Source organism: Leuresthes tenuis, unplaced genomic scaffold (assembly GCF_036924035.1).
Source record: "Leuresthes tenuis unplaced genomic scaffold, fLeuTen1.0.hap1 SCAF_14, whole genome shotgun sequence".
Lineage (NCBI taxonomy): Eukaryota > Metazoa > Chordata > Actinopteri > Atheriniformes > Atherinopsidae > Leuresthes > Leuresthes tenuis.
This window is the reverse complement of record NW_027325368.1, coordinates 137,999-161,844: the sequence shown is the minus strand read 5'-3', so window position 1 is coordinate 161,844 and position 23,846 is coordinate 137,999. Positions and strand designations below refer to the sequence as shown.

General features: G+C 49.5%; 2 protein-coding genes across 6 annotated transcripts in view; both read right to left on the bottom strand.

The window, feature by feature from the left end:
• The window catches only part of LOC140268329 (E3 ubiquitin-protein ligase RNF31), a 32,506-nt gene extending 17,926 nt beyond the window's left edge, over nucleotides 1-14,580 (bottom strand). For 2 of the 4 annotated variants that reach the window (XM_072363135.1, XM_072363136.1), the window contains exons 1-5: nucleotides 14,409-14,576; nucleotides 11,158-11,248; nucleotides 10,544-10,609; nucleotides 9,768-9,934; nucleotides 9,549-9,679 (exon numbers count right to left, since the gene is read on the bottom strand). In XM_072363135.1, coding sequence (XP_072219236.1) covers nucleotides 9,549-9,679; nucleotides 9,768-9,934; nucleotides 10,544-10,609; nucleotides 11,158-11,248; nucleotides 14,409-14,453 — 500 coding nt within the window. In that variant the 5' untranslated portion in view covers nucleotides 14,454-14,576. Of the gene's footprint in view, nucleotides 1-9,548; nucleotides 9,680-9,767; nucleotides 9,935-10,543; nucleotides 10,610-11,157; nucleotides 11,249-14,408 lie in introns of all 4 variants that reach the window. The other 2 variants (XM_072363137.1, XM_072363134.1) reach the window with 2 other exon arrangements.
• Nucleotides 14,581-14,739: 159 nt separating this feature from the next.
• Nucleotides 14,740-22,771, bottom strand: cunh7orf25 (chromosome unknown C7orf25 homolog). 2 transcript variants are annotated; one of them, XM_072363139.1, is made up of 2 exons: nucleotides 22,241-22,332; nucleotides 14,740-16,123 (listed from the first exon to the last, which is right to left on the bottom strand). In XM_072363139.1, exon 2 carries the CDS (start codon nucleotides 16,105-16,107, stop codon nucleotides 14,896-14,898), a length of 1,212 nt encoding a protein of 403 aa, XP_072219240.1. In that variant the 5' UTR covers nucleotides 16,108-16,123; nucleotides 22,241-22,332; the 3' UTR covers nucleotides 14,740-14,895. The 2 variants fall into 2 exon arrangements, with proteins under 2 accessions (XP_072219240.1, XP_072219239.1); XM_072363138.1 differs by lacking the exon at nucleotides 22,241-22,332 and adding an exon at nucleotides 22,676-22,771 and having other exon boundaries at nucleotides 14,742-16,123.
• Between the last annotated feature and the right edge of the window lie 1,075 nt (nucleotides 22,772-23,846).

Sequence of the window (23,846 nt, the reverse complement as noted above, 5' to 3'; positions counted from 1 at the left end):
AGACATTCATCTAGCGTAGCAGTCTGAGGAAGAACATCCTCTGGTGCGCCCGCTTGATGACCTTGGAGGAGTGTGTCTTCCACTTAAGGTTGCTGGTGATGGTGGTGTCCAAGAGCTTCACAGAGCTCACCACCTGAACTGTGGAGCTGTTGATGAGAAGTGGGGGGTGGGAGGGTGGGTGTCTCCAGAAGTCCATGACCATCTCCACCGTCTTGTTGCTGTTGAGCTCCTTTTAACTGCTGCCCCTGTATTTGCATGCAAATACACTCATCCTAAAGTCCTTTCCGATTTGAATCAGTGTCACTTGAGTCCTAGGGAAATTCCGGGAGTTCCATCAGTTTGCTTACAGGGCGAATGCAAGTACTGTCTCTAACCTTGACCTCGACAGCTTGGACAATACCATCTGTCCCCGGGAAGACTTGTGCCCACAGGTCATAGACATCTAGGCAGATTAGAGTCCACAATCATGACAATTTGTCCCACTGTAACATTGTTAGTGGAATTCTTCCACTTCTGTTGCAGTTGTAGTCCTCGGAGGTAGTGACCGCTTCCAGAAGTGGTCACTGATGGCCTGACTGTGTCTCCATCTTCTGATTGTAAGAGCACCTTGGGGGCCATAAACCGCCTGACGTAGTGCCGAAACACGCCGCAACATCAAGAGAAGATTTGAAGTGATGGGATCTGGGTCAGCTGCATCAGCAGTTGTACAGTCGATCGGTTCATTATTCAAATGAATGGCTCCTTATCAGGCCACTGCAGAGCTTGATGACGAGCTGATCATTTCAATCAGGTGTGGTGGAGGAGGGAAACATTGAAAACATGCAGGGCAGTGAGTCCCGAGGACCACGGTTGAAGAACCCTGGTTTAGAGTTCAAAATGCCCTCAAACTCTATAAGGGCAGTAAGTAGAACTTCTTCTACAACTTGATCCTTAAGGACGACTTGCAGAGCTGACTTCACCGATCTAATTTCCCTTTCCCAGGCTCCCCCGAAATGAGGAGCGTGTGGTGGATTAAAGTAGAAATCGATTGTCTGCCTTTACGAGTTGCTGCTCGAGTTCAGGCTCCATGTTTTCAAAGGCAGTCTGGAGTTCTTTGTGACCACCCTTGAAATTAGTTTATCGGTTTGACCACAGTTCATACTAGGGCTGCACTTTTAAATTATTAAATTAAAATATATAAAATCATCTTAAGTGTTGGGCGTGTTTCGTCTCCACCGTGTTAGTGTTGGGCGTGTTTCGTCTCTATCCTGTTAGTGTTGGGCGTGTTCGTCTCCATCCTGTTAGTGTTGGGCGTGTTCGTCTCCATCTTGTTAGTGTTGGGCGTGTTTCGTCTCTATCCTGTTAGTGTTGGGCGTGTTCGTCTCTATCCTGTTAGTGTTGGGCGTGTTCGTCTCTATCCTGTTAGTGTTGGGCGTGTTCGTCTCCACCGTGTTAGTGTTGGGCGTGTTTCGTCTCTATCTTGTTAGTGTTGGGCGTGTTCGTCTCTATCCTGTTAGTGTTGGGCGTGTTTCGTCTCTATCTTGTTAGTGTTGGGCGTGTTCGTCTCTATCCTGTTAGTGTTGGGCGTGTTCGTCTCCATCCTGTTAGTGTTGGGCGTGTTTCGTCTCTATCCTGTTAGTGTTGGGCGTGTTCGTTTCCATCGTGTTAGTGTTGGGCGTGTTCGTCTCCACCGTGTTAGTGTTGGGCGTGTTTCGTCTCTATCTTGTTAGTGTTGGGCGTGTTCGTCTCTATCCTGTTAGTGTTGGGCGTGTTTCGTCTCTATCTTGTTAGTGTTGGGCGTGTTTCGTCTCCACCGTGTTAGTGTTGGGCGTGTTTCGTCTCTATCTTGTTAGTGTTGGGCGTGTTCGTCTCTATCCTGTTAGTGTTGGGCGTGTTCGTCTCCATCCTGTTAGTGTTGGGCGTGTTTCGTCTCTATCCTGTTAGTGTTGGGCGTGTTCGTTTCCATCGTGTTAGTGTTGGGCGTGTTCGTCTCCACCGTGTTAGTGTTGGGCGTGTTCGTTTCCACCGTGTTAGTGTTGGGCGTGTTTCGTCTCCACCGTGTTAGTGTTGGGCGTGTTTCGTCTCTATCCTGTTAGTGTTGGGCGTGTTTCGTCTCTATCCTGTTAGTGTTGGGCGTGTTTCGTCTCTATCCTGTTAGTGTTGGGCGTGTTTCGTCTCTATCCTGTTAGTGTTGGGCGTGTTTCGTCTCTATCCTGTTAGTGTTGGGCGTGTTCGTCTCTATCGTGTTAGTGTTGGGCGTGTTTCGTCTCTATCCTGTTAGTGTTGGGTGTGTTCGTTTCCATCGTGTTAGTGTTGGGCGTGTTTCGTCTCCACCGTGTTAGTGTTGGGCGTGTTTCGTCTCTATCCTGTTAGTGTTGGGCGTGTTTCTTCTCTATCCTGTTAGTGTTGGGCGTGTTCGTCTCTATCCTGTTAGTGTTGGGCGTGTTCGTCTCTATCCTGTTAGTGTTGGGCGTGTTTCGTCTCCATCCTGTTAGTGTTGGGCGTGTTTCGTCTCTATCTTGTTAGTGTTGGGCGTGTTTCTTCTCTATCCTGTTAGTGTTGGGCGTGTTCGTCTCTATCCTGTTAGTGTTGGGCGTGTTCGTCTCTATCCTGTTAGTGTTGGGCGTGTTTCTTCTCTATCCTGTTAGTGTTGGGCGTGTTTCGTCTCTATCTTGTTAGTGTTGGGCGTGTTCGTCTCCATCCTGTTAGTGTTGGGCGTGTTCGTCTCCATCTTGTTAGTATTGGGCGTGTTTCGTCTCTATCCTGTTAGTGTTGGGCGTGTTTCGTCTCTATCCTGTTAGTGTTTGGCGTGTTCTTCTCCATCGTGTTAGTGTTGGGCGTGTTTCGTTTCACGGTGGAGGGCGAACACGGTGTTGGGCGTGTTCGTCTCCATCTTGTTAGTATTGGGCGTGTTTCGTCTCTATCCTGTTAGTGTTGGGCGTGTTCGTCTCTATCCTGTTAGTGTTGGGCGTGTTTCTTCTCTATCCTGTTAGTGTTGGGCGTGTTCGTCTCTATCCTGTTAGTGTTGGGCGTGTTCGTCTCTATCCTGTTAGTGTTGGGCGTGTTTCTTCTCTATCCTGTTAGTGTTGGGCGTGTTTCGTCTCTATCTTGTTAGTGTTGGGCGTGTTCGTCTCCATCCTGTTAGTGTTGGGCGTGTTCGTCTCCATCTTGTTAGTATTGGGCGTGTTTCGTCTCTATCCTGTTAGTGTTGGGCGTGTTTCGTCTCTATCCTGTTAGTGTTTGGCGTGTTCTTCTCCATCGTGTTAGTGTTGGGCGTGTTCGTTTCACGGTGGAGGGCGAACACGGTGTTGGGCGTGTTCGTCTCCATCGTGTTAGTGCTGGGCGTGTTCGTCTCTATCCTGTTAGTGTTGGGCGTGTTCGTCTCCACCGTGTTAGTGTTGGGCGTGTTAGTCTCCATCGTGTTAGTGTTGGCCGTGTTCGTCTCTATCCTGTTAGTGTTGGCCGTGTTCGTCTCTATCCTGTTAGTGTTTGGCGTGTTCGTCTCCATCGTGTTAGTGTTGGGCGTGTTCGTCTCTATCCTGTTAGTGTTTGGCGTGTTCGTCTCCATCGTGTTAGTGTTGGGCGTGTTCGTCTCTATCCTGTTAGTGTTGGGCGTGTTAGTCTCTATCCTGTTAGTGTTGGGTGTGTTCGTCTCCACCGTGTTAGTGTTGGGCGTGTTCGTCTCCACCGTGTTAGTGTTGGGCGTGTTCGTCTCCATCCTGTTAGTGTTGGGCGTGTTTCGTCTCTATCCTGTTAGTGTTGGGCGTGTTCGTCTCCACCGTGTTAGTGTTGGGCGTGTTACGTCTCTATCCTGTTAGTGTTGGGCGTGTTTCGTCTCCATCCTGTTAGTGTTGGGCGTGTTAGTCTCTATCCTGTTAGTGCTGGGCGTGTTTCGTCTCCACTGTGTTAGTGTTGGGCGTGTTTCGTCTCTATCCTGTTAGTGTTGGGCGTGTTCGTCTCCACCGTGTTAGTGTTGGAGGTGTTAGTCTCTATCCTGTTAGTGTTGGGCGTGTTTCGTCTCCATCCTGTTAGTGTTGGGCGTGTTAGTCTCTATCCTGTTAGTGTTGGGCGTGTTTCGTTTCACGGTGGAGGGCGAACACGGTGTTGGGCGTGTTCGTCTCCATCTTGTTAGTATTGGGCGTGTTTCGTCTCTATCCTGTTAGTGTTGGGCGTGTTCGTCTCTATCCTGTTAGTGTTGGGCGTGTTTCTTCTCTATCCTGTTAGTGTTGGGCGTGTTCGTCTCTATCCTGTTAGTGTTGGGCGTGTTCGTCTCTATCCTGTTAGTGTTGGGCGTGTTTCTTCTCTATCCTGTTAGTGTTGGGCGTGTTTCGTCTCTATCTTGTTAGTGTTGGGCGTGTTCGTCTCCATCCTGTTAGTGTTGGGCGTGTTCGTCTCCATCTTGTTAGTATTGGGCGTGTTTCGTCTCTATCCTGTTAGTGTTGGGCGTGTTTCGTCTCTATCCTGTTAGTGTTTGGCGTGTTCTTCTCCATCGTGTTAGTGTTGGGCGTGTTCGTTTCACGGTGGAGGGCGAACACGGTGTTGGGCGTGTTCGTCTCCATCGTGTTAGTGCTGGGCGTGTTCGTCTCTATCCTGTTAGTGTTGGGCGTGTTCGTCTCCACCGTGTTAGTGTTGGGCGTGTTAGTCTCCATCGTGTTAGTGTTGGCCGTGTTCGTCTCTATCCTGTTAGTGTTGGCCGTGTTCGTCTCTATCCTGTTAGTGTTTGGCGTGTTCGTCTCCATCGTGTTAGTGTTGGGCGTGTTCGTCTCTATCCTGTTAGTGTTTGGCGTGTTCGTCTCCATCGTGTTAGTGTTGGGCGTGTTCGTCTCTATCCTGTTAGTGTTGGGCGTGTTAGTCTCTATCCTGTTAGTGTTGGGTGTGTTCGTCTCCACCGTGTTAGTGTTGGGCGTGTTCGTCTCCACCGTGTTAGTGTTGGGCGTGTTCGTCTCCATCCTGTTAGTGTTGGGCGTGTTTCGTCTCTATCCTGTTAGTGTTGGGCGTGTTCGTCTCCACCGTGTTAGTGTTGGGCGTGTTACGTCTCTATCCTGTTAGTGTTGGGCGTGTTTCGTCTCCATCCTGTTAGTGTTGGGCGTGTTAGTCTCTATCCTGTTAGTGCTGGGCGTGTTTCGTCTCCACTGTGTTAGTGTTGGGCGTGTTTCGTCTCTATCCTGTTAGTGTTGGGCGTGTTCGTCTCCACCGTGTTAGTGTTGGAGGTGTTAGTCTCTATCCTGTTAGTGTTGGGCGTGTTTCGTCTCCATCCTGTTAGTGTTGGGCGTGTTAGTCTCTATCCTGTTAGTGTTGGGCGTGTTTCGTCTCCACTGTGTTAGTGTTGGGCGTGTTAGTCTCTATCCTGTTAGTGTTGGGCGTGTTTCGTCTCTATCCTGTTAGTGTTGGGCGTGTTCGTCTCTATCCTGTTAGTGTTGGGCGTGTTCGTCTCTATCCTGTTAGTGTTGGGCGTGTTCGTCTCTATCCTGTTAGTGTTGGGCGTGTTCGTCTCTATCCTGTTAGTGTTGGGCGTGTTCGTCTCCATCCTGTTAGTGTTGGGCGTGTTCGTCTCCATCCTGTTAGTGTTGGGCGTGTTCGTCTCCACCGTGTTAGTGTTGGGCGTGTTCGTCTCCACCGTGTTAGTGTTGGGCGTGTTTCGTCTCCACCGTGTTAGTGTTGGGCGTGTTCGTTTCCATCGTGTTAGTGTTGGCCGTGTTCGTTTCCACCGTGTTAGTGTTGGGCGTGTTTCGTCTCCACCGTGTTAGTGTTGGGCGTGTTTCGTCTCTATCCTGTTAGTGTTGGGCGTGTTTCGTCTCTATCCTGTTAGTGTTGGGCGTGTTTCGTCTCTATCCTGTTAGTGTTGGGCGTGTTTCGTCTCTATCCTGTTAGTGTTGGGCGTGTTTCGTCTCTATCCTGTTAGTGTTGGGCGTGTTTCGTCTCTATCCTGTTAGTGTTGGGCGTGTTTCGTCTCTATCCTGTTAGTGTTGGGCGTGTTTCGTCTCTATCCTGTTAGTGTTGGGCGTGTTTCGTCTCTATCCTGTTAGTGTTGGGCGTGTTTCGTCTCTATCCTGTTAGTGTTGGGCGTGTTCGTCTCTATCGTGTTAGTGTTGGGCGTGTTCGTCTCTATCCTGTTAGTGTTGGGCGTGTTTCGTCTCTATCCTGTTAGTGTTGGGCGTGTTTCGTCTCTATCCTGTTAGTGTTGGGCGTGTTTCGTCTCTATCCTGTTAGCGTTGGGCGTGTTTCGTCTCTATCCTGTTAGCGTTGGGCGTGTTTCGTCTCTATCCTGTTAGTGTTGGGCGTGTTCGTCTCTATCCTGTTAGTGTTGGGTGTGTTCGTTTCCATCGTGTTAGTGTTGGGCGTGTTTCGTCTCCACCGTGTTAGTGTTGGGCGTGTTTTGTCTCCATCCTGTTAGTGTTGGGCGTGTTTCGTCTCTATCCTGTTAGTGTTGGGCGTGTTTCTTCTCTATCCTGTTAGTGTTGGGCGTGTTCGTCTCTATCCTGTTAGTGTTGGGCGTGTTCGTCTCTATCCTGTTAGTGTTGGGCGTGTTTCTTCTCTATCCTGTTAGTGTTGGGCGTGTTTCGTCTCTATCTTGTTAGTGTTGGGCGTGTTCGTCTCCATCCTGTTAGTGTTGGGCGTGTTCGTCTCTATCCTGTTAGTGTTGGGCGTGTTTCGTCTCTATCCTGTTAGTGTTTGGCGTGTTCTTCTCCATCGTGTTAGTGTTGGGCGTGTTCGTTTCACGGTGGAGGGCGAACACGGTGTTGGGCGTGTTCGTCTCCATCTTGTTAGTATTGGGCGTGTTTCGTCTCTATCCTGTTAGTGTTTGGCGTGTTCTTCTCCATCGTGTTAGTGTTGGGCGTGTTCGTTTCACGGTGGAGGGCGAACACGGTGTTGGGCGTGTTCGTCTCTATCCTGTTAGTGTTGGGCGTGTTCGTCTCTATCCTGTTAGTGTTGGGCGTGTTCGTCTCCACCGTGTTAGTGTTGGGCGTGTTAGTCTCCATCGTGTTAGTGTTGGGCGTGTTCGTTTCACGGTGGAGGGCGAACACGGTGTTGGGCGTGTTCGTCTCCATCGTGTTAGTGCTGGGCGTGTTCGTCTCTATCCTGTTAGTGTTGGGCGTGTTCGTCTCCACCGTGTTAGTGTTGGGCGTGTTAGTCTCCATCGTGTTAGTGTTGGCCGTGTTCGTCTCTATCCTGTTAGTGTTGGCCGTGTTCGTCTCTATCCTGTTAGTGTTTGGCGTGTTCGTCTCCATTGTGTTAGTGTTGGGCGTGTTCGTCTCTATCCTGTTAGTGTTGGCCGTGTTCGTCTCTATCCTGTTAGTGTTGGGCGTGTTAGTCTCCATCGTGTTAGTGTTGGCCGTGTTCGTCTCTATCCTGTTAGTGTTTGGCGTGTTCGTCTCCATTGTGTTAGTGTTGGGCGTGTTCGTCTCTATCCTGTTAGTGTTGGGCGTGTTTCGTCTCCACTGTGTTAGTGTTGGGCGTGTTAGTCTCTATCCTGTTAGTGTTGGGCGTGTTCGTCTCCACCGTGTTAGTGTTGGGCGTGTTTCGTCTCTATCCTGTTAGTGTTGGGCGTGTTCGTCTCCATCCTGTTAGTGTTGGGCGTGTTTCGTCTCTATCCTGTTAGTGTTGGGCGTGTTTCGTCTCCATCCTGTTAGTGTTGGGCGTGTTAGTCTCTATCCTGTTAGTGTTGGGCGTGTTTCGTCTCCATCCTGTTAGTGTTGGGCGTGTTAGTCTCTATCCTCTTAGTGCTGGGCGTGTTTCGTCTCCACTGTGTTAGTGTTGGGCGTGTTTCGTCTCTATCCTGTTAGTGTTGGGCGTGTTCGTCTCCACCGTGTTAGTGTTGGGCGTGTTAGTCTCTATCCTGTTAGTGTTGGGCGTGTTTCGTCTCCATCCTGTTAGTGTTGGGCGTGTTAGTCTCTATCCTGTTAGTGTTGGGCGTGTTTCGTCTCCACTGTGTTAGTGTTGGGCGTGTTTCGTCTCCATCCTGTTAGTGTTGGGCGTGTTAGTCTCTATCCTGTTAGTGTTGGGCGTGTTTCGTCTCCACTGTGTTAGTGTTGGGCGTGTTAGTCTCTATCCTGTTAGTGTTGGGCGTGTTTCGTCTCCACTGTGTTAGTGTTGGGCGTGTTCGTCTCTATCCTGTTAGTGTTGGGCGTGTTTCGTCTCTATCCTGTTAGTGTTGGGCGTGTTCGTCTCCACCGTGTTAGTGTTGGGCGTGTTAGTCTCTATCCTGTTAGTGTTGGGCGTGTTTCGTCTCCATCCTGTTAGTGTTGGGCGTGTTCGTCTCTATCCTGTTAGTGTTGGGCGTGTTTCGTCTCCACTGTGTTAGTGTTGGGCGTGTTCGTCTCTATCCTGTTAGTGTTGGGCGTGTTCGTCTCCATCCTGTTAGTGTTGGGCGTGTTCGTCTCCACCGTGTTAGTGTTGGGCGTGTTAGTCTCTATCCTGTTAGTGTTGGGCGTGTTCGTCTCTATCCTGTTAGTGTTGGGCGTGTTTCGTCTCCACCGTGTTAGTGTTGGGCGTGTTTCGTCTCCACCGTGTTAGTGTTGGGCGTGTTCGTCTCTATCCTATTAGTGCTGGGCGTGTTCGTCTCTATCCTGTTAGTGTTGGGCGTGTTCGTCTCCATCCTGTTAGTGTTGGGCGTGTTCGTCTCCACCGTGTTAGTGTTGGGCGTGTTAGTCTCTATCCTGTTAGTGTTGGGCGTGTTTCGTCTCCATCCTGTTAGTGTTGGGCGTGTTCGTCTCTATCCTGTTAGTGCTGGGCGTGTTTCGTCTCCACTGTGTTAGTGTTGGGCGTGTTCGTCTCCATCCTGTTAGTGTTGGGCGTGTTCGTCTCCACCGTGTTAGTGTTGGGCGTGTTCGTCTCTATCCTGTTAGTGTTGGGCGTGTTTCGTCTCCACTGTGTTAGTGTTGGGCGTGTTCGTCTCCATCCTGTTAGTGTTGGGCGTGTTAGTCTCCACCGTGTTAGTGTTGGGCGTGTTCGTCTCTATCCTGTTAGTGTTGGGCGTGTTCGTCTCCACCGTGTTAGTGTTGGGCGTGTTAGTCTCTATCCTGTTAGTGTTGGGCGTGTTTCGTCTCCATCCTGTTAGTGTTGGGCGTGTTCGTCTCTATCCTGTTAGTGCTGGGCGTGTTTCGTCTCCACTGTGTTAGTGTTGGGCGTGTTCGTCTCCATCCTGTTAGTGTTGGGCGTGTTAGTCTCTATCCTGTTAGTGTTGGGCGTGTTCGTCTCTATCCTGTTAGTGCTGGGCGTGTTTCGTCTCCACTGTGTTAGTGTTGGGCGTGTTCGTCTCCACCGTGTTAGTGTTGGGCGTGTTTCGTCTCCATCCTGTTAGTGTTGGGCGTGTTCGTTTCCATCGTGTTAGTGTTGGGCGTGTTCGTCTCCATCCTGTTAGTGTTGGGCGTGTTCGTCTCTATCCTGTTAGTGTTGGGCGTGTTCGTCTCCACCGTGTTAGTGTTGGGCGTGCTTTTCTCGGGAGTGTTGGTGTGGCCATTTTTGGGTTTTCATATCAGGTATCTTAACACTGGGCATGTTGATGAAGGCCAGCACAGTCTTTGTGTTGGTTTGTGGCATCAGCTGACAGAACAAAAACAGGGACTGACCTTCCAGCTGACTGCACCACCATCACAGCTGTAGGAGGAGGAGCTTGTCCTGAACATCTGGCATATAGGGGCGTGTCCTCCTGGAAGGCCTGTCTCATCTCCGACACTAGCTGTGAAAGGTTGGACAAGCCCTAACAGGAAGTGACAAACATGCTATCAACATGAACCTTATCAGGTCTAATGAGCCCAGCCTGTTTTAGTATACTCAATGCGTCTTACCTGAGTCCAGTTTCTGAGTCCGTCCAGATTGACGTTTCCAGAGGTGTCCACGCACGGACAAGATGGGTTTATCATCATGGAGACCGATGGACAAACGTAACAGCGAGGACGGGACGCTGGGTGGGTCTCATGAAGCCAGATGCACACTGGGATATTATACTCACTTCCTGTGGAGAAACGGTCCAAAAGAACCATCAGATTGGTCCAGATCAGAACCATTCACACCCAACTAATCTGGATCCGGTCAGCCTTTATCTCAAGCTTTGATTGTGGGCTGGGCGAATAATACATTTTATTGATTTTAGTATTTTAGAAAGGAAATCTGATTTTCTCATTAACTTCCACCACCCGCCGCTCCCCCTGGGCTCCCGTAGTTCAGGCTCCGCCCTCCCTCACTTCCCCCACACAGCAGGAGGCGGAAAAGGTAATCCCAGTCATAGCTGTATTTACAAATGGGAAAATTACACATTCTGTTTATTACTCAGACTCAGGACGTGGACAAAGGCACTGTCACAGATCTGGTTCCTTTAACGTCATTATTTCCCTGGATTGGTCAATTTTCAGTTTAAGGCCATTCAAATAAAATTGGTTTTAATAATTCCTGTCATTTGTAGACTGTTGCTTGAATGAAGGAAAACAGAAAATCACAAAAACTGAAAGCTGAGTTTGGTGGAAAAACATCCGATTTTTGTATTTATTTATTTATTTATTTTTTAAATCGCTGCACCCCGTGTTAATGTGAACAGGAAAAGAAACAAAATGGCTGACAGTCTGACCTTCATAGTGAACAGGAAGTGTCCCAGCCAGAAAAACCAACTTCTTCTTCTCCTTGTTTGGAAAACCTGTCAGAGACACAACCCTTCAGCTGGACTGATCACCAATCATGACCAACAGACTCATCTGAAGTGCTCATGTACTGTCAGTCATGTGACCACACAGCATGAACAATTAAGTTTTCATTTAAAAACATTTAAAGGTGTGTAATTTAAAAATGAAAGGAAGGAAAATGACAAATCTGACATATGGAATCATGAAGAAGAACAATGAGCATTAAGAAGGAATAAAGAAAAAAGTTAGGGTGCTGGCCCGACCCAAATCCGGTCATATTTTCATTAAGGACCGTGTAAAGTGAAAATAAATATGTGTTTTGAGTTTGTCAGACTAAATAACAAAGTGTTATTAACCACCCAGCCAAGCTTGTGGTGGCAGAAGGAACTTTGTTTCCTCCTGAGAGAGGTGACATGTTTTTATTTCTTGAAGTTTCAGATCTGATAGAATTTACTTTGATTTGACCCTTATTCATGATAAACAGAACCGTTCTGGCATTTTGGTTCATCTGTGCTGTGTTTCGATGTGAAACTGCAGTTCATTGGTAACAGTTTGTACTCACAGTAAAAGTCGACATAAAGACGAAGATCTGGAAACTGTGACCGAACCGCCTGAAGGTCCAGCAGGGTTTCTCCTGGATAACGGTACCGACACTGTGGAGGAGGAACAGGTATCAGACACATCCCTCTGTGGTGCTAGCATGATAGCATGTAACTAACTGAGCCACTTCTTCTTCTTTTCTAGAGGTAAACCAAAGTGCAGGTGCATATCGGAGTCTGTTTGGTACCTGGGGTTTAACGGCATCTACTGAGCCACACACGGTACGATCACCAGCCCTAAACCTCTGTAAACTAAACTGGATATATCACATTATTATGGGAACATCTTATCTATCTGATTCAAGGCTGACTTTAACAACCAAGTCTGATCCTGAGAACATTACCTCTCAAAGATTCCCCACCAGCGGATTTCTGTACGTCATAGTAATGTATTCCTGAAGCATCTGTGTCCCACTTCCTTTCCTGAATGAATCGGCCTCTCTCTACCAAAGGAAACGGTCAGTACTTCATTCCGTTCAACGCTCTCTTCGCAGTTCTGTCGGCCTTCTCAGAGGGTGACCTACGTTAAAGCAACTGTTGAACATTAAGGCTCCTACATATGCCTCCATCAGGTTTACATGCTCCCCACAGCCACCTGTAAAAGTCTGCATACATTTAGAGTAATTTCGCTTTATGAACCCACCTTGCCATCAGCTCCAATGGGAGGATCCCTGTAGCCCCAATTTGACACAGGTCCAGATTGCCTCCCCACTGAATTCATATTCCAAACAAACCTCTTTCCTTCACTCCCTACAATCCAGCAGCTCATGAGTTGCAGCCTGCCTTTCACCCACCCAGTGAGAGCTGTTCCAGCAGCTCATGAGTTGCAGCCTGCCTTTCACCCAGTGAGAGCTGTTCCAGCAGCTCATGAGTTGCAGCCTGCCTTTCACCCAGTGAGAGCTGTTCCAGCAGCTCATGAGTTGCAGCCTTTCACCCAGTGAGAGCTGTTCCAGCAGCTCATGAGTTGCAGCCTGCCTTTCACCCAGTGAGAGCTGTTCCAGCAGCTCATGAGTTGCAGCCTGCCTTTCACCCAGTGAGAGCTGTTCCAGCAGCTCATGAGTTGCAGCCTTTCACCCAGTGAGAGCTGTTCCAGCAGCTCATGAGTTGCAGCCTGCCTTTCACCCAGTGAGAGCTGTTCCAGCAGCTCATGAGTTGCAGCCTGCCTTTCACCCAGTGAGAGCTGTTCCAGCAGCTCATGGGTTGCAGCCTGCCTTTCACCCAGTGAGAGCTGTTCCAGCAGCTCATGAGTTGCAGCCTGCCTTTCACCCAGTGAGAGCTGTTCCAGCAGCTCATGAGTTGCAGCCTGCCTTTCACCCAGTGAGAGCTGTTCCAGCAGCTCATGAGTTGCAGCCTGCCTTTCACCCAGTGAGAGCTGTTCCAGCAGCTCATGAGTTGCAGCCTGCCTTTCACCCAGTGAGAGCTGTTCCAGCAGCTCATGTGTTGCAGCCTGCCTTTCACCCAGTGAGAGCTGTTCCAGCAGCTCATGAGTTGCAGCCTGCCTTTCACCCACCCAGTGAGAGCTGTTCCAGCAGCTCATGGGTTGCAGCCTGCCTTTCACCCAGTGAGAGCTGTTCCAGCAGCTCATGAGTTGCAGCCTGCCTTTCACCCAGTGAGAGCTGTTCCAGCAGCTCATGAGTTGCAGCCTTTCACCCACCCAGTGAGAGCTGTTCCAGCAGCTCATGGGTTGCAGCCTGCCTTTCACCCAGTGAGAGCTGTTCCAGCAGCTCATGAGTTGCAGCCTGCCTTTCACCCAGTGAGAGCTGTTCCAGCAGCTCATGAGTTGCAGCCTGCCTTTCACCCAGTGAGAGCTGTTCCAGCAGCTCATGAGTTGCAGCCTGCCTTTCACCCAGTGAGAGCTGTTCCAGCAGCTCATGAGTTGCAGCCTTTCACCCAGTGAGAGCTGTTCCAGCAGCTCATGAGTTGCAGCCTGCCTTTCACCCAGTGAGAGCTGTTCCAGCAGCTCATGAGTTGCAGCCTGCCTTTCACCCAGTGAGAGCTGTTCCAGCAGCTCATGAGTTGCAGCCTTTCACCCACCCAGTGAGAGCTGTTCCAGCAGCTCATGAGTTGCAGCCTGCCTTTCACCCAGTGAGAGCTGTTCCAGCAGCTCATGGGTTGCAGCCTGCCTTTCACCCAGTGAGAGCTGTTCCAGCAGCTCATGAGTTGCAGCCTGCCTTTCACCCAGTGAGAGCTGTTCCAGCAGCTCATGAGTTGCAGCCTGCCTTTCACCCAGTGAGAGCTGTTCCAGCAGCTCATGAGTTGCAGCCTTTCACCCAGTGAGAGCTGTTCCAGCAGCTCATGAGTTGCAGCCTGCCTTTCACCCAGTGAGAGCTGTTCCAGCAGCTCATGTGTTGCAGCCTGCCTTTCACCCAGTGAGAGCTGTTCCAGCAGCTCATGAGTTGCAGCCTGCCTTTCACCCAGTGAGAGCTGTTCCAGCAGCTCATGAGTTGCAGCCTGCCTTTCACCCAGTGAGAGCTGTTCCAGCAGCTCATGAGTTGCAGCCTGCCTTTCACCCACCCAGTGAGAGCTGTTCCAGCAGCTCATGTGTTGCAGCCTTTCACCCAGTGAGAGCTGTTCCAGCAGCTCCAACACTGCAGTCACATGACCACCTGTAGCAGCTCCCAATAACCCAACACCTCCTCCGACATCATCATCATGATCCGACTAATCCATCTAAACTTTCCTTCTACTGTCCAGTGTTGCTCACATTTCAACCATCTCACAGTGAGGCTGGCTTTAACTCAGAACCTGAACAGCCAGCTCTCATACAGAACATTTTCAGGCTCTTTCCTTTCTGTTGTTATCAGAAGTCCGTTCAGAGTACAGGAACATCATCTCTGAGGTGCAGAACAAGGTTCTGGGATCGGGGTCTGATCCTCCGTTCTCATAACTCATATCTCATCAGAAGCTTCTTTTTTCTCAGATTTTTGGGACTCTCTATCTTTGCTCTCACTTGCAGCTTCAGTTTTTTCTGGTCCGGACATCTTCCAGAACCACCTCCTCAGTCTGACCTTCCTTCTGTTACCTTCACCAGGCAGCTGTCGCTTCCTCCTCCACAACGTTTCGCTACCGACCTGTCAGCCCGCTTTCACAGAACCGAACCGAACCGGCGAATGCACCTGAGCTAAAGCCTCTGGATAGATCTAATGGAGACCGTTAGCATCTCTGTCTGCGGCGCCGATTCTTTCTGAATTAAAGTGTGAAGTTTAATTCTCACCTCCGTCAGAGTCCGCAGCTCCACCTCTGCTCCAACTCTCTGCATTTTCAAAAGGAGTTTAAACCCCTCACTGCCGGCGCCACATGCTAACAGGCTAACATGCTAACATGCTAACAGGCTAACATGCTAACAGCTCCGTTCGGTGCCATTCGTTCAAACCCGGAACTCCACTTCCGCCTTACGATTTCAAAGTAAAAACACAGACATTTAAGGCCGGAAATTACTATTATTTTCTGATATAAATTGAATGTATGTGTGGTGTGTTCAAACGGCTGGATTTATATCCATGTGATCAATAGCAGTTATTGTGAATGATTACTGAAAGGTGTTGCTTTCCCTGAAAAAAGACAGGTGAGCAGGAAGTGCCTGAGATTCTTTATTGATCTTTGATTTCAGATCATCCAACAGAAACAAAAAGCAGCAGTCAGCTGATCAACAATAACACAAACAGGACTCAACTTTACAAACTCCCATCAGCCCCTGCTCCTCAGATGGGCGTGGCCCTCCATTCTTTTCCCTGCGTCAGGGCTCTCGGTTGGTGGATGAACACGCTGTAATGAACGCCCTGATTGGCCGCCGCCCTGACAAAGCGGCTGTTTGCCGTCATGGTGACAGCTCTCAGGGAGTCTCCGGTGCCGAAGATCGTGAGCGAGCGCTGGTTGATCTTGGCACTGGGCGTGAGGCGCAGGGTGCGCTCTGACGGCTGGTCATCCACCAGCTGCAGGCGGGCGAGCAGCTTCTGAGCACGCTCCTTCTCACCCGGTCCGCCCAGCGTGTCCAGAATCACCTGGAAGTCGTGGACGGCGGCGTGGCAGGCGAACAGCTCCTTCCCCTCCATGAAGGCGTCGAGCTGCGGCAGCACCTGCTGTCGGCGCTCCTGGGCCGCCTGCTCTGTCAGAACCGGCTCTCGAAATGTGAAGTGGCAGCGACCGTGACTCAGCGATGACACGTAGGTGATGAGCGTGGTGATGTCCAGATTCACCCGCCGACACTCCTCCTCCTGAACCTGTGCCGGGAACGCTAGGCTGGCAACCACCGTGTCACAGTCCACCCGGGTCAGCTCGGATGCCTCCTCTTCAGCCGACTCCGCCCCCCCCCCGTCCGTTTCCTCCTTTTCCGGCACCACGGCGTTGACGGCCACGATGTCCCCCCGCACAGACACACCCATGTCTCTGAGGCGCTCAGCCATGGGGCAGGAGACGCCGTTGTAGAAGGCGAAGACGACATGGGGGAGCTTGTAGTGGAGGGGCTGCTGTTGACTGGCCTGCAGGAAATCCTCCGCCTGCCGGATGACGCTCTTGTCACCATACTGGCCCCGCCCCTGCCAGATGTTGTGCAGCGCCTCTGCCTTCCTGCCCACAGCCTTCACCCAAGTGTGTCCCCCGTTCGCGACCACGTCCACTACCAGCGTCTGGCGACGGCCCGAGGCGTCCTGGTAAGCGAAGACGTGCAGCAGGGCCACCACGTCCTCCAGACTCTGCGCCGAGTCCACGATGGCGGTGAGGTGGGTCAGGTTGGTGCTGTGCAGGTGGGACTCTTTCACCCGCAGGTCTCCAGCCTCCACTCTCTGCAGAAAGCGGAGCTCAGCCCGCAGTTTGCTGCAGAGCTTTTGGTGCCCCTCCACACCTGGACAGAGCTGCTCCGCCCGCTGCAGCAGCTCCTGGGCGGAGCTAATCCTTTGCTTCAGCATCACCTCCATGGCACCTGCATCACACCTGGAGACACAGGTCGTACGATGTTTTAATGCATCGTCAGATCATTTCAACATAAAAACCCACAGCTGTCACACCTCTTCTCATGAATCATGGACAGGATATGTTCCTCAGACTTTTAAGGCTGCTGTAATTAAACCTTTACTTAAAAAACCTACTCTTGATCCAGAAGTGTTGGCTAATTATCGACCTATATCCAATCTCCCTTTTTGTCTAAAGTTCAACTTTGTGATCATTTCCACAGAAATAATCTGAAGAGTTTCAGTCAGGATTCAGAGTGCATCATAGCACAGAAACAGCACTGGTGAAAGTTACCAATGATCTCCTGTTAGCCTCTGATAGCGGACTTGTTTCTTGTCCTGTTGGATCTCAGAGCTGCATTTGATCCGATCGATCACAGCATTCTGTTACAGACACTTGAACATGTTATTGGGATTAAAGGAACTGCATTAGGCTGGTTTAAGGCATATTTATATGATAGTGGCATTTTTCTGTTAAATAAGATGACAAAAAACCTAAATGCAAAAATAGGGTAGGTATAAATTCTTGTTTGGTTACAGAAAACTGAGCAGAGGGCAGAAAAAACAGCATCTGAGGTAGCTTGCACCGTGATAAATTAGCCTCTTTAATGAACTGGCGCAAGCTAGATTACAATTTACATGCATTTAGCAGTTAGCTGTATGAAAACATTTTGATTTAATCATTGCTGGTTAAACTTTAACACTACAGATAAAATACATGTACCTCATAATATCATTAAAACTTAGTCGACTTCATGTAGTCTTTGGGCTAAAATGTGTGGCTTCAATAGTCTGATCTGTGGGCTCGAAAGCGGAACTTTAGTAGCTCAGAATTCTTGAAATAATCTGTACAAGTGATGATTGAATGGTGTAGATACTCAACTGTATTTGCATGATTGTTTTAGCCAAGATTATGCTCATTTTTTCCAACTATATTTAGGTTTCCAGCGTTTAGTTTAGAAAATTTCCAGTTTCTTCCTGTTAATTCCCATGGAAAATTTCCAATTTTGAAAATTCCGATAATTTTGGATCAGTAACCAGAAGCAATGACCGGGAGGAACAACAGACAACAACAACATTGAGGAAAGACCAGTAGCAACAACCAATTATCAGACATTCAGACTGCAGAACCGAACAGTTTTCTAACAAACATCCAAGTTTGTGTTTTCTGGGATTTCACCAGGAGTCAGACTGTAAATATTTAAAGCTCCAGATCCATCGCTGTGATTGGCCTGCTGGTTTTGACTCCGCCTCTTTTACCTGAACCCGTACATATCAACTCAGATCACCCTGGTCCAAGAGTGTGTTTCAGAACCTTCCTGACTGAGTGAAATGACCTTGAAATATGTCAGTCGCAGCCATGATCAGAGCTGCCTGAATCCTCCAAATACCAAGGAAAGGAGCTCCGACGCTTCCTTAAGGATCTCCTTTAGGAAACACCGGACCGTCCTTCATGAGAGAAAGGAGCTCCGACGCTTCCTTAAGGATCTCCTTTAGGAAACACCGGACCGTCCTTCATGAGAGAAAGGAGCTCCGACGCTTCCTTAAGGATCTCCTTTAGGAAACACCGGACCGTCCTTCATGAGAGAAAGGAGCTCCGACGCTTCCTTAAGGATCTCCTTTAGGAAACACCGGACCGTCCTTCATGAGAGAAAGGAGCTCCGACGCTTCCTTAAGGATCTCCTTTAGGAAACACCGGACCGTCCTTCCTGAGAGAAAGGAGCTCCGACGCTTCCTTAAGGATCTCCTTTAGGAAACACCGGACCGTCCTTCCTGAGAGAAAGGAGCTCCGACGCTTCCTTAAGGATCTCCTTTAGGAAACACCGGACCGTCCTTCCTGAGAGAAAGGAGCTCCGACGCTTCCTTAAGGATCTCCTTTAGGAAACACCGGACCGTCCTTCATGAGAGAAAGGAGCTCCGACGCTTCCTTAAGGATCTCCTTTAGGAAACACCGGACCGTCCTCCAGGAGAGAAAGGAGCTCCGACGCTTCCTTAAGGATCTCCTTTAGGAAACACCGGACCGTCCTTCCTGAGAGAAAGGAGCTCCGACGCTTCCTTAAGGATCTCCTTTAGGAAACACCGGACCGTCCTTCAGGAGAGAAAGGAGCTCCGACGCTTCCTTAAGGATCTCCTTTAGGAAACACCGGACCGTCCTTCCTGAGAGAAAGGAGCTCCGACGCTTCCTTAAGGATCTCCTTTAGGAAACACCGGACCGTCCTTCAGGAGAGAAAGGAGCTCCGACGCTTCCTTAAGGATCTCCTTTAGGAAACACCGGACCGTCCTTCATGAGAGAAAGGAGCTCCGACGCTTCCTTAAGGATCTCCTTTAGGAAACACCGGACCGTCCTTCATGAGAGAAAGGAGCTCCGACGCTTCCTTAAGGATCTCCTTTAGGAAACACCGGACCGTCCTTCATGAGAGAAAGGAGCTCCGACGCTTCCTTAAGGATCTCCTTTAGGAAACACCGGACCGTCCTTCCTGAGAGAAAGGAGCTCCGACGCTTCCTTAAGGATCTCCTTTAGGAAACACCGGACCGTCCTTCCTGAGAGAAAGGAGCTCCGACGCTTCCTTAAGGATCTCCTTTAGGAAACACCGGACCGTCCTTCCTGAGAGAAAGGAGCTCCGACGCTTCCTTAAGGATCTCCTTTAGGAAACACCGGACCGTCCTTCATGAGAGAAAGGAGCTCCGACGCTTCCTTAAGGATCTCCTTTAGGAAACACCGGACCGTCCTCCAGGAGAGAAAGGAGCTCCGACGCTTCCTTAAGGATCTCCTTTAGGAAACACCGGACCGTCCTTCCTGAGAGAAAGGAGCTCCGACGCTTCCTTAAGGATCTCCTTTAGGAAACACCGGACCGTCCTTCCTGAGAGAAAGGAGCTCCGACGCTTCCTTAAGGATCTCCTTTAGGAAACACCGGACCGTCCTCCAGGAGAGAAAGGAGCTCCGACGCTTCCTTAAGGATCTCCTTTAGGAAACACCGGACCGTCCTTCATGAGAGAAAGGAGCTCCGACGCTTCCTTAAGGATCTCCTTTAGGAAACACCGGACCGTCCTTCCTGAGAGAAAGGAGCTCCGACGCTTCCTTAAGGATCTCCTTTAGGAAACACCGGACCGTCCTTCCTGAGAGAAAGGAGCTCCGACGCTTCCTTAAGGATCTCCTTTAGGAAACACCGGACCGTCCTTCCTGAGAGAAAGGAGCTCCGACGCTTCCTTAAGGATCTCCTTTAGGAAACACCGGACCGTCCTTCCTGAGAGAAAGGAGCTCAGACGCTTCCTTAAGGATCTCCTTTAGGAAACACCGGACCGTCCTTCCTGAGAGAAAGGAGCTCCGACGCTTCCTTAAGGATCTCCTTTAGGAAACACCGGACCGTCCTTCCTGAGAGAAAGGAGCTCCGACGCTTCCTTAAGGATCTCCTTTAGGAAACACCGGACCGTCCTTCCTGAGAGAAAGGAGCTCCGACGCTTCCTTAAGGATCTCCTTTAGGAAACACCGGACCGTCCTTCCTGAGAGAAAGGAGCTCCGACGCTTCCTTAAGGATCTCCTTTAGGAAACACCGGACCGTCCTTCAGGAGAGAAAGGAGCTCCGACGCTTCCTTAAGGATCTCCTTTAGGAAACACCGGACCGTCCTTCCTGAGAGAAAGGAGCTCCGACGCTTCCTTAAGGATCTCCTTTAGGAAACACCGGACCGTCCTTCAGGAGAGAAAGGAGCTCCGACGCTTCCTTAAGGATCTCCTTTAGGAAACACCGGACCGTCCTTCATGAGAGAAAGGAGCTCCGACGCTTCCTTAAGGATCTCCTTTAGGAAACACCGGACCGTCCTTCCTGAGAGAAAGGAGCTCCGACGCTTCCTTAAGGATCTCCTTTAGGAAACACCGGACCGTCCTTCAGGAGAGAAAGGAGCTCCGACGCTTCCTTAAGGATCTCCTTTAGGAAACACCGGACCGTCCTTCCTGAGAGAAAGGAGCTCCGACGCTTCCTTAAGGATCTCCTTTAGGAAACACCGGACCGTCCTTCCTGAGAGAAAGGAGCTCCGACGCTTCCTTAAGGATCTCCTTTAGGAAACACCGGACCGTCCTCCAGGAGAGAAAGGAGCTCCGACGCTTCCTTAAGGATCTCCTTTAGGAAACACCGGACCGTCCTTCCTGAGAGAAAGGAGCTCCGACGCTTCCTTAAGGATCTCCTTTAGGAAACACCGGACCGTCCTTCATGAGAGAAAGGAGCTCCGACGCTTCCTTAAGGATCTCCTTTAGGAAACACCGGACCGTCCTTCCTGAGAGAAAGGAGCTCCGACGCTTCCTTAAGGATCTCCTTTAGGAAACACCGGACCGTCCTTCCTGAGAGAAAGGAGCTCCGACGCTTCCTTAAGGATCTCCTTTAGGAAACACCGGACCGTCCTTCCTGAGAGAAAGGAGCTCCGACGCTTCCTTAAGGATCTCCTTTAGGAAACACCGGACCGTCCTTCCTGAGAGAAAGGAGCTCCGACGCTTCCTTAAGGATCTCCTTTAGGAAACACCGGACCGTCCTTCCTGAGAGAAAGGAGCTCCGACGCTTCCTTAAGGATCTCCTTTAGGAAACACCGGACCGTCCTTCCTGAGAGAAGGGAGCTCCGACGCTTCCTTAAGGATCTCCTTTAGGAAACACCGGACCGTCCTTCCTGAGAGAAAGGAGCTCCGACGCTTCCTTAAGGATCTCCTTTAGGAAACACCGGACCGTCCTTCATGAGAGAAAGGAGCTCCGACGCTTCCTTAAGGATCTCCTTTAGGAAACACCGGACCGTCCTTCCTGAGAGAAAGGAGCTCCGACGCTTCCTTAAGGATCTCCTTTAGGAAACACCGGACCGTCCTTCATGAGAGAAAGGAGCTCCGACGCTTCCTTAAGGATCTCCTTTAGGAAACACCGGACCGTCCTTCCTGAGAGAAAGGAGCTCCGACGCTTCCTTAAGGATCTCCTTTAGGAAACACCGGACCGTCCTTTAGGAGAGAAAGGAGCTCCGACGCTTCCTTAAGGATCTCCTTTAGGAAACACCGGACCGTCCTTCCTGAGAGAAAGGAGCTCCGACGCTTCCTTAAGGATCTCCTTTAGGAAACACCGGACCGTCCTTCCTGAGAGAAAGGAGCTCCGACGCTTCCTTAAGGATCTCCTTTAGGAAACACCGGACCGTCCTTCCTGAGAGAAAGGAGCTCCGACGCTTCCTTAACGATCTCCTTTAGGAAACACCGGACCGTCCTTCATGAGAGAAAGGAGCTCCGACGCTTCCTTAAGGATCTCCTTTAGGAAACACCGGACCGTCCTTCATGAGAGAAAGGAGCTCCGACGCTTCCTTAAGGATCTCCTTTAGGAAACACCGGACCGTCCTTTAGGAGAGAAAGGAGCTCCGACGCTTCCTTAAGGATCTCCTTTAGGAAACACCGGACCGTCCTTCCTGAGAGAAAGGAGCTCCGACGCTTCCTTAAGGATCTCCTTTAGGAAACACCGGACCGTCCTTCCTGAGAGAAAGGAGCTCCGACGCTTCCTTAAGGATCTCCTTTAGGAAACACCGGACCGTCCTTTAGGAGAGAAAGGAGCTCCGACGCTTCCTTAAGGATCTCCTTTAGGAAACACCGGACCGTCCTCCAGGAGAGAAAGGAGCTCCGACGCTTCCTTAAGGATCTCCTTTAGGAAACACCGGACCGTCCTTCCTGAGAGAAAGGAGCTCCGACGCTTCCTTAAGGATCTCCTTTAGGAAACACCGGACCGTCCTTCATGAGAGAAAGGAGCTCCAACGCTTCCTTAAGGATCTCCTTTAGGAAACACCGGACCGTCCTTCAGGAGAGAAAGGAGCTCCGACGCTTCCTTAAGGATCTCCTTTAGGAAACACCGGACCGTCCTCCAGGAGAAAAAGGAGCTCATTCTGTCCCATAATTCCTTGCTTTTATAGCGACGCTCCACCATTTTCATCCAGTCGTACTAACTGTGATTCATAAATATGAGGACAGGAGGATGTTTCACTTTTGCTAATATTTATTCATTTTTAAATGATAAACTGTGATGATGAAGTAATATGATCTCTAATAGACAAGTTAATTTCAATGAAAATGTATTTAACATGGATAATTTCAGACCTATGACAGCTCAGTGTCTGCTGCTTATCTTCTGAGTCCTCAGACCATCCTTCCTGGACCTCGTGATGTTTTCCATCAAGGTCAAGTAGAAGAACTTAGCTAAAGATGATAGGAGGTCCTTTCTGAGCATTAGACTGGACCCCTGGTCTACTTACAGATCTGACGACCGGAAGTGTTGAACTGGAAACTGGAAAATAGCTCATGGTCACGTGTGTTCCACTAAAATAAAAGAACCTCGGAACTTCTCTGGTGATGAATCACGTCGCTCCGCTTCTTCGTTCTTTTAATATTGAGGTTTTTTTTACATTTTCTGGTCTAACTGACAGAAACGTGAACTCTGGGCAGTTTAACAAACCTACCTGAACAGTGACGTCAGCCCTTTATAAAGTTATCAAACTGGTTGCTTTACAACGATCAAACGTTAACGTTACTTACGGTAGTGATGACGTATGAACCGCAGCTATTTCTAATGCTAACTGACAACTTCTCCTGCCACGGCTCCGCTCAGCTACAAGGAAACACTACGTCACTTCCGGGGGGATATCCAGAATAAAGGCGTGGCCCCCGTCTGGCTTCATGGTCCATGTCAAGGGGGAATCCTCCGATTAAAACAGAAGGTTTAAATATTGATAGATCGTTTCAAATAATTTTTCAGCAGGTGGCTGCAAAGAAAATTCACAATATGACAAATGGAGCTACTTACCAGCTTAGTCTTTTCCTGTTTGCACAAAAAAACATTAAAACCATTAATCCGATCATTTCATATTCATATGATCAAATGAAAGTAGGAAATAGTTGCAGTGATTTACTGAAACATGGTCAAACATAAATGTAAATACAGAACGTGAGGCAGAAACAGAGTTTGTACCATTCTAAGGAGCTTTAAAGTGAATATTTGGTCTGAGCTCCTTTATTCTCCAACACAGCCTCAACCCTCTTAGACAATCTTTCTGTCATTTCACCTTGTTAGCTGCAGAAATCCTATTTTCTGTCTGTCAAACTGTGTTTTCTTTGCTGTTTTTCATAGATGCAGCTAAAGAAATGGGAACAAATGATGTGTCTTTGTGACAGGCTGCTGGTAACAAAGAGCCTAAAGATCCAGTTTAAAATGGCTTCTTTGCTAAGTTGTCTGTTCTGTGTCGACACAACACTGGTTCATCCCTTGAGTTAGGAGCCTTTTTTCTGCCTGAATGGGTCAAAGGTCAGAGTTAAGTGGCTGAACTAAGAAAAAACACTGAAAATGCTCAGGAACAAGGACTGAAGATGAGGGAAAAAGCTAAAAAAGGATCTATTTTAGGCCCTTCATTATTCTCACTGTACATGTTGCCCCTTGGATCCATTCTCTGCAAACATAATGTGTCTTTTCATTGTTACGTGGATGATGTTCAGATTTATCTCCCCTTACAAATGAATTGTTGAAACTCTACAAACTCTACTTGCCTGTATAACGGATATCAAGACTTGGATGAGCCTCAGCTTCCTAAACCTAAATGACAGTAAGACAGAAATCACAGAGTTTGGGCGACATGGACTTTGGAGTGATTGTTCTGATGCTCTGCCCCCCTCCCTGGGTTTGAAAAACTGCTCTGTCATGAAGAGCCTTCGT